This window comes from Amphiprion ocellaris, chromosome 24, assembly GCF_022539595.1.
Source record: "Amphiprion ocellaris isolate individual 3 ecotype Okinawa chromosome 24, ASM2253959v1, whole genome shotgun sequence".
Taxonomy (NCBI): Eukaryota; Metazoa; Chordata; class Actinopteri; family Pomacentridae; genus Amphiprion; species Amphiprion ocellaris.
This window is the reverse complement of record NC_072789.1, coordinates 6,099,243-6,108,670: the sequence shown is the minus strand read 5'-3', so window position 1 is coordinate 6,108,670 and position 9,428 is coordinate 6,099,243. Positions and strand designations below refer to the sequence as shown.

General features: G+C 44.2%; 1 protein-coding gene across 3 annotated transcripts; it reads left to right on the top strand.

Moving 5' to 3' along the window:
• The first annotated feature begins 496 nt into the window (after nucleotides 1-496).
• Nucleotides 497-6,795, top strand: LOC111571710 (SLIT and NTRK-like protein 5). Of its 3 annotated transcripts, XM_055008638.1 has the most exons (3): nucleotides 497-1,351; nucleotides 2,295-2,430; nucleotides 2,958-6,795. In XM_055008638.1, the coding sequence occupies exon 3, from the start codon at nucleotides 3,016-3,018 to the stop codon at nucleotides 5,641-5,643; it is 2,628 nt and encodes an 875-aa protein (XP_054864613.1). In that variant the 5' UTR covers nucleotides 497-1,351; nucleotides 2,295-2,430; nucleotides 2,958-3,015; the 3' UTR covers nucleotides 5,644-6,795. The 3 variants fall into 3 exon arrangements, with proteins under 3 accessions (XP_054864613.1, XP_023130779.1, XP_035806260.1); XM_023275011.3 differs by lacking the exon at nucleotides 2,295-2,430; XM_035950367.2 differs by lacking the exons at nucleotides 497-1,351; nucleotides 2,295-2,430 and adding an exon at nucleotides 1,375-1,706.
• The last annotated feature ends 2,633 nt before the right edge of the window (nucleotides 6,796-9,428 follow it).

The window sequence follows — 9,428 nt, the reverse complement described above, 5'->3', positions numbered from 1 at the left end:
AGATATGTGGGAAACAATAAGTATACCCGACAACATTTCAAGGCTCTTTCAAGGAATCCAGGATGATTGTCAGGCGGAGGGGAAATCAGAAGGATTTTCGAGGAGGATTGAAAGCATTATTGCGTTTTTAATAATTGGGTGAGGTGGGGTGGGGGGAGAGAGAAAAAAAACGTCCAGTTGTGAAGTTCAAAAGCATGGAAATGAGGTTTTGGGGGGGGAGAAAATAGTCCAAGCTGTGAGTGACAAATCAAATGGTCGTTGCTTTGCTGAATCAAAAAGACTCGCCTGAGAAATGCAAGTCTGCCAAGATGCCTTTTTCATCATTGTGCTGCCCTCTACGGGCCTTCTTCCAGCCTTCTTCTCCTTCCTCCTCCTCCTCCATCTAACATCATCACCCCTCCCTCGCGCTCCCCACCTCACCCCACCTCCTCCACATTACCATACCCCCTTAAAGAGTATTGCACGCATTAAATTGCTTTTCATTTCCGCGCTGTGACAGTCTTATGATTCGGAGAGGGGGGGGGATTTACGCATATATATTTTTTCTTCCTTTTATTTTTTTTATTTTTTGGATGAGGGGGAGAACTGTCCACACTATGGTAATTGTTTCATAATACGTCCATCGCTGCAGGGTATGCGCTGGTTTGCACCAACCAAGATCAAGTTCCACTAGTTGAAACGTTGGTGGGACGGAGAAGGGGGGGGAAAAAGCTACAGAGGATATCGGATGACCAAATGCAGAGCTGCAGAAAAAAAGACGGGATCGGATTCTCGCATCCAAAGCTGGAGGAACATATCCACTGATCTCCGGTCGATTTGGACGCACTGGCAATTCAAATAAAGAGACCTTGGGCAGATCTATACATAAACTGGTACAAGCCGCACCACTGGCAGCAGACGAGGGGGGATTCGTGCCTCTCTCCTCCGCTTCGCCAGTGCGCATGGATGAAAGTCACAGTTAAAATGCATGCGGCAAGTCTTGTCTGATGTGGGATTACCGCGGTTTTAGTCGCTCCCTTTTTTCAACCATGTTCGAACTTTGGTTTTGGCTCTTTTTCCGAGATGACACTGCTGATTTCAGTCGCCGCTGGAAGAATACGGGAGCCCGTTTTGCCACTCTGGCTGTCACGTTATTGGCGTGAATGAGACTGTAGGCTGTATGTGCGCTTCCATGCCTGGTTTATGGCGCTAAACACCGAGGAGACTTGACTAGATTTTTTTTATTTTTTATTTTTTTTTGTAAGAGAAAAAAAAAACGGCCAAGAGAAGGGCGGACGGTGAAATCCATGTTTTCAGTGAGGTTGGAGCCGTGATTTTTCGGGATGCTTTGGTGTTTACCGGGATCAGCACGGTAAGAGGACAATGATTTTTCTCTTTTTTTTTCCCCCATTTTTTTCTTTCCATTTGCGCTCAGCCGATGCGCTTTCACATTTTGGGGATCTGTCCGTGGTGCTGAAATCTCTGTCTTCTCCCCCTCTTGTCCCTCAGTTGCATTGCTGAAGTTGATCCGGATTTAAGATGCTGTTAAGCAAGGTGTCTGCGGCTGCTATGGCAATAACAAGCATAGAGGCTGCATTTTTTATGCTCACATATACCATCACAGTTTTATTCGTTCCAAATAACAGCCTGCTGCTTCTGCACAGGGATGCCCTGCGAAAAGGCGCACTGGTTTCGAAGTATATTATTCCCAGAGATGCATTCTTGAGGTAATAAACTCCCAAAAATACACATATACATGTTACCAATCAGGCGTCCAAGCAGAGACGCGTTCCTGTTTTGGCTCAAAACAGTGATTTTGCGGGGCGATGTGTGGGCTTTTGTGTTCTTTTAAGGAAAGCACACAGACTCGATGACTGTGTGTGTGTGTGCCCCTGCGTGTGCGTGCGCCCCTGCGTGTGCGTGCACGCGTGCTCACGCGTCTGTGGCGGAGCGAGAGAGAGGGGGAGAGAGGGAGAGAGAGGCTATCTGTAACCTTCTATATAGCAGATGCCATGCATAATGCTTGATTATAGAATTATTTACCGCGCGTCAAAACGCAATTTGGATCAGAAATCCGCTGCGAGATCAACGACTCTTACTTATTCTGCCTTTGATCAACTCCTCTCGTTTCTTTTTTTTTCCGCCCGTGGGTAGAAGAAGGGCTGCGACTGTCGCCTTGTACGCTGATATTCACATTTTCTATGGCAGGCCGGATTTTAAGATGAACACTGGCTGCTTCGATTCGTTTAACAGAGCCGGCTTTTCTTTCCTTTTTCCCCCTCCATTTTTTTTTCTTTTCTTAAATTCTCACCAAGGATTGCTTGAATCGTAGCAGACGGATAAATTGCGCGTCCTCATGTTGTTTGGACGGAGGTGGAGAGAAGGAATCCGACAGTTCCCGACCCCCCCTCCCCACCACCTCCACTGTTACCAAGTCGTCGGGTATGCGGGGTGAGTGAGAAATCTTTAACGCTTCGGAGTTCATCTTGGAGATTTTAATGTTAGTTTGCGCAGAGATAAGGGGGGGACTGAATCGTTAAAAAAAACTGGCATCCTGGGGAGCATTTAGACTGCGATTGGTGCTTTTTTATGGTGGAAATACTCATTGGATTAAATTAGCAAATGACCAAATCTATCAGTCTGCGTACGCTGAATGGCGAAGGTTTTTTTTGTCCTTCCAAAATGGATTGGAATTCAGGCGAGCTCTCAGAAATGCGCAGTGGCTGTCCACCGCGGGTAGTTGTGTTAACAACTTGAATGTTTATGTGTGCAATTGTGAACTTGTTTCCTGACAAAGCCATAAAAAAACGATGCACATAACACATCTGCATAATGCACAAACATCAACAGGCCTACATGTGTGTGTCATCATAATATGTATCCATCATGGGCTCATTTGTTTGCTTTTTTTGTTGGAAATGTTGCACTTGTGTTGACATTTAAAAACAGAACCCGTCCTTTTTCTTCTCCTCCCTCAGATGACACCTCATACTGGTACCACACTTGAGTGAGCTGGGGCATCCTCTCCCAGGAAAAATGCATATCTGGATCCTAAAAATAATCCTTCTGATTGCATCATCTCTGAGGCTGGTTGAGATGTATGACAATTATGGGGAGATCTGCCGAAACCTGTGCACATGCGAGGAGAAGGAAGGGATCCTGACGGTGAGCTGCGAGAACCGGGGCATCATCAGACTGACAGAGATCAGCCCGGTCCACTTCTCCATGTACCACCTCCTGCTGACGGGGAACCTCCTGAAGAAGCTGTCAGTCAATGATTTCATCAATTACACCGGGGTGACCATACTGCACTTGGGGAACAATGATGTCTCCGAGATCGAGTCGGGTGCCTTCAATGGACTCCAGGGATTAAAAAGGTTGCACCTGAACAACAACAAGATCGAGGTTCTGAGGGATGACACCTTTGCGGGGCTGGAGAGTTTGGAATACCTACAGATTGATTACAATTACATCACCAATATTGAGCCCAGCGCCTTGAGCAAACTGCACCAACTGACGGTGATGATTTTGAATGACAACCTGCTCTCAGCCCTGCCTCCGAACATCTTCCGGAATGTCCCCCTCACGCACTTGGACCTGAGGGGGAACCGGTTAAAAATGTTCCCCTACATTGGCCTCCTGGAGCACATGGACAAAGTAGTGGAATTACAACTGGAGGAGAACCCGTGGAATTGCTCCTGCGAGCTCATCGCTCTCAAGGCCTGGCTGGAGAGCATAGCCTACACGGCTCTGGTGGGGGAGGTGGTCTGCGAGACGCCGTTCAGGCTCCACGGTAGAGACCTGGACGAGGTGTCCAAGCAGGAACTCTGCCCGCGAAGACCCCTCGAAGACACGGTGAGGCCTGCACCCCCTAGCAGCACCAATGGATATTACCAGACCACACCAGCTGCTGTCACAGCCTCGGCCACCTCTTCGGCTGTTTTTAGGTCCTCTTCTAGGCCTACCAAGGGCACACGGCAATTTAACAGAACTAGGTTAAAGCCCACTTCTCGAATACCAGGTGGTAACCCGTACAACTATGGCCCCATCATTGCTTTTCAGACCAAATCTCCTGTGCCTTTGGACTGCCCCACTGCCTGCACATGCAATCTGCAGATATCTGAAATTGGGTTAAATGTCAACTGCCAAGAGAGAAAGATTGAAAGCATTTCTGATCTCAAACCCAAGCCATACAATCCGAAAAAAATGTATCTCACTGGAAATTACATCCCTGTGGTACGGAGATCCGATTTTGTCGATGCCACTGGATTGGATTTGCTTCACCTGGGAAACAACAGGATAGCTCTGATCCACGACCGGGCTTTTGGGGATTTAACCAACCTACGTAGGCTGTATTTAAATGGTAATCTCATGGACAGGCTTACAGGAGAGATGTTTTTTGGTTTGCAGAACTTGCAGTATCTTTATTTAGAGTACAACAAAATCAAGGAGGTCGACGCGGGCACTTTCCGCTACCTCCCTAATCTCCAGCTGCTTTTCCTCAACAATAACCTCCTGAAAACGTTACCCGTGGGCATCTTTTCCAGCCTCTCCCTGTCGAGGCTTAATCTGCGCAACAATCACTTCCAAAACCTGCCCGTGAGTGGTGTTTTAGATCAACTGAAGCTGCTGGTGCAGATAGATCTGTTCGAGAACCCCTGGGACTGCTCCTGCGACATAGTGGGGATGAAGATATGGCTGGAGCAGCTCAGCGCAGGCACCGTGGTGAACGAGGTGGTGTGTGAGACACCCAAACGCCACACAGGACTGGACGTTCGCTCGATCCAATCGGAGCAGCTCTGCCCGGACTACTCCGATGCTTACGTCTCGCCGACTCCCCCTACGGACGAGCCCAGGGATGACCTGGTCGTCACCACGGACGCTCCGCCGAGGTTCAACACCCCCAGCAGCACCGTCCCCCTCTCCGTCCTCATCCTCAGCCTCCTGCTTGTTTTCATCATGTCTGTCTTTGTGGCCGCTGGGCTCTTTGTCGTGGTGATGAAAAAGCGCAAAAAGTCTCAGAGCGACCGCACGAGCACCAACAATTCAGATGTCAGCTCTTTTAACTTGCAGTACAGCCTCTACAGCAACCGCTCCGGCCCTAAAGTCAAAGCCCCGGCCGGCCACGTCTATGAGTATATTCCTCATCCCATGGGCCACATGTGCAAAAATCCCATTTATAGGTCGCGGGAAGGGAACACGGTCGAGGATTACCGTGACCTCCATGAGCTCAAGGTCACATACAGGAGTACCCCGGATGAGGAGAGGGATAGTAGCACGATGAGGAGCCCTACATACAGTGTTAGCACCATCGAACCGCGAGAAAACCCTTCCCCCATCCAGGATGCCGACCATTTCTTCAGAGGCATCCTTGAGCCGGACAAGCAGTCCCCCCATCAGTCCATCCCCTCCATCCCAGCAGGGGCCAATTTAGAGTACAAGTACACAGGGCCTGTGTCGTACACGTACAACCCAAATTTTGATGTCAGACGTCAGTTCTTGCACCCGGAGAGGATAAGAGAAACAGTGCTCTACGGCACAGCACCCAGTACTGTTTATGTCGAGCCCAACAGAAACGAATACTTGGAGCTAAAAGCTAAACTGCAGTCTGAGCCCGATTACCTCGAAGTTCTTGAGAAACAGACCACCTTTAGCCAGTTCTGAGCAACAGAATCATTAATGTAATGAAGCATTTTCTCTCTTGACCCCTCCTTGAAGCAGTGGCTCAGTCTATAGGGTGCCTTGGCACAACACAAACACAAGCGAAAACGAAGGAGTTCAAACGGGGTGTGCCGAACAATCTTATTCTTATTTCTGAAACATGACATTACAGGAATGGATACAGCTTTCTGAAACACGGATGAACAAAATTGCTCTACTTAACTGATGATGCAAAATCTATTTTTCTATGGTGAAGATGATCGAATAACACACAAAATGTAAGTGTACAGGTAAATCTTACCCAACTTCATTTTCAGGAATATAACCATACATAAGGTATATTGTGAATCAGAAAAAGAAATGTTTATAAAAAAACAAAAGAATCACTCCTGGACAAAAACACTGTACAGCAGATCATCAAAACTGTGTAGGACTATTTTCTGCTGTAGTCTGTAAGTAAGTATTTATTGATATAATCTGCCATGTCTTTTCAAAACTTTTGATTCTACATCAATATTACCTGTGTCATCATACTCCATGATCCTCTGGAAAGGCTTATGTTTGTAGTTTCATTTACTGTAGCTCTGCATTGTAAAAGTGGCTTTTTTTGAAAGTGGCACACCCCCAAATGTTCAAAAACAGACTGCGTCATTTGAAGAAGATGAAAAAAAAAGTGTCTTTGTATGCTTTCTGCACTTTTTGGAATTGGAAGGCGGGTTAGCCTTCACTGAGCTCTCATAAAGGAGATTATTATATTAAAAATGAATATGGGTATTCATTCTTAATATGTAGAATTGATATGTTATCAAGACAAAAATTCATAAATGATATTTGAAGTATGACTTATGTTGTGTAATACTGATATTTTAATCAATGTAACACCTATTTTTATACAAAGCATTGGCAGATTCTCTATTACTTATCGGTTTCATTTGTTTTTTTTTTCATTTTCTTTTGATTGCTTTGCACTTATTGCACTATATTGACCAAATTATGTTATTGTCATCAAATAAACATGATGTCAGGTTCATATAATGTGCTTATGAGGAAAACTCAAGCTGCTGGTTGGTGATATGAAGGAGGGGGTTTGGTCCAGTTGGAGAAATGAGTTTTATTTTGTAATCAAATCACAATACATTGGCTGACAAGAACTGACTATGTTGTGGACTCAATCAAAGCTAAAGGGGAAGCTAGCGAGGCTTGGAATCAATGGGTTTTGATCAAGGAGCATCCACAGTGGCATCTGCAAACGACAAGGAGGTCATTTATATAAATATAATTGAAAATAAACTGTAATCTTCACAGAAGTGATTGCTGCCTGAAGGGTTTGAACCATTACTATTACTTTTAATCAGTTTGTTTGATGGTTTTCTATATGTAGCGGGGGGGAAATGACATTTGAAGTGTGTTCAAAAGCCTGTTTTTTTTTTTGTATCTTTAAAGTGCTTGTTTAGGGTTTTCTTTTTGTTAAGTTCCTCCTCACTTGACCCACTTAAATCCAATATGCAAAGCAGGCCTATAAAAATGCAAAGGATGCACTGTGCCACCATTTTCAGTGTGCAGTGAGCATCACCATTTAGGAATTCAATGTTGCTTGACTGAGACAGGCAGGATGGAAAAGAAGAAGAGGGGAAAAAAACAGATCTGTCACTTAATTCTCAACACAGAAGGAAGGATGTTAATTATTCGGAATTTATTATCAGCGCTACAAATTGCTACTTGCAGGTATTACTTGGAGATCTACTCTGTTTTTTCAGTTAATTTTCATTTAATCTCCGGCGTGGTGCCAGCTGCCTTTTCTCAATGATGACGAAAAAAAGAGAGAGAGAAAAAAAGAAAGGAAAAATGAAACGAAACACTCTGGATCCTCGTCCTTTGTTGGATCTTTTCATAGAAGGCCAGAATGAGAACAGAAGGCACCATTTGGGAGATGAGGAGTTCTGGAACCGAGTGTAACTGTGGATGTGTCATACATGTAGCAGGGGATGTGAATCATAGCCAAGAAGTGTGTGTTGCTGCCCAGCTTCGATGGGATGTCGCAGTGCTGACCGTCTTTGACATGTTTGTTTTTCTCATGCCAATATTGAAAAAGAAGGGAAGAAAAGGGAATCATTTATAGATTACTGAGGTGAAACAAGGACCTGAGGATGACAAACTGTTTAAAATGCGGCACAGATGGCGATGTTGTGTTTGTATTATTATTTAATTTCCTGGAATATTACTTGTTCTTTTTTTTTTTCCAGGGTGATTTGGCAAAGTTCACAGAACTGCAGAGGAAAAAAAAAGAAAAAAAATGCTCGAGCACAATTACATAATCACTGAATCATGTATTCCAAATGGGCTTGTTATTACTGTATGCGTGTGTACCTCTTCTTCCACCCAAACTCCCTGTGTGGAGGTTTATCACTGCTATGACCCAGCATAAATGGTTGCATCCTGTAGAATAATGCTTTTAATCAGCTTCTTTAGGTCAAATGGGCCAAATTCTTAGCTTTGCATTGAGATGTAGCAGAAAAAACAAAACATTGCAGTGGTCAACATCTCTATTCTGACTAGGATATGAAGTTCTGGGGTGAAATATGTCCGACTGCGTTGCCTCATGCTGCACAAGAGCCCCCATGATTTATGGCTAAACCTATTGTGTGGAATCTGATGTGGGTCTGATGCAATGCAAGGCGTGATGGAGGTGCAGATGTTGCTGCCACTGGAGTCAGAATGCAGCAAGGAAGACAGTGGTGAAGTCAAAATTGGGAAACTTCTTCTTTTTCAAAAAAAAAAAGTGGGAGAGACAGTGATGTGCTCCAGTATTCTCTTCCACTTTGTGCTTTCACACCATCTGAGAGTTAATCAATGTGCAGGACAGCGCACGAAGCCCGTCCAAGCTGCATGAAGCGCTGGCGTGTTCCTCGGCTATTTTCAGCGCGTGGAGTTTAACTTGGAGGCAATTATTTTTCCCAAAATACCCGGCTAATTAAACCTAAAATATATTTAACTGCTTATCAGATGTTGGTGGCAGGACTTCGTGTTAATTGCAAATGAAACTGGCCTGATTTTTCACATGCACAGGGCCGTATTAACCTGATATGAGGCCTAGGGGCAAAAGTAGGCCCCCTTCCACCCCCATTTCTTTCCACCCTTTCTGCATCAGGTTGCTATGGAAAATCCATCAAGTACAGCTGGAATTTTGTTGTAATTTGATTACTGGGACAATTCCAAGCAGCAAAATGAAGATGTTAAAGTAGAAATTACCCTAACAGGTAGAAATAAAGGCCTCATGTTTCAGTTGCTAAACAAATTCAGTCGCAATTAATCAAATTACCAAAGTCAATGCATTGCTGTCAGATTTTAGTTTCAAGACTTTTTTCTGCTTTATGTCTTTTCATGCAAAACCAATATACCCTGTTTATTTATGTTCTGTTTTATATCGTCATTTTATTTTGAAGGACAAAACTTATCACAATATACCATTTGAATGTCAACAGACAAAACTAGTTTCACTAGACACAGTCTTTTCTTCTGCCTTATTTGACAGTAAACTGGTTATTTGGGGATTTTTATTACCAGTTAAATGAAACAAAAACAGAAAGTTGATCTGAATGAAATTGTTTGTTGCAGCCTAGCTTCTTTGACAGCTTAACTGACATTTAACTCCTAGAACACAGTCAGTTTCAAGCATTTATTTAATTCAAATTGCCACAAAGTCAATACAAAGCTATCAGGTTTTAGTTTTCAGAATGGTTTTCAATGTAAAACCAATGTATCCTGTTTACTCATATTTTGTCTTTTAC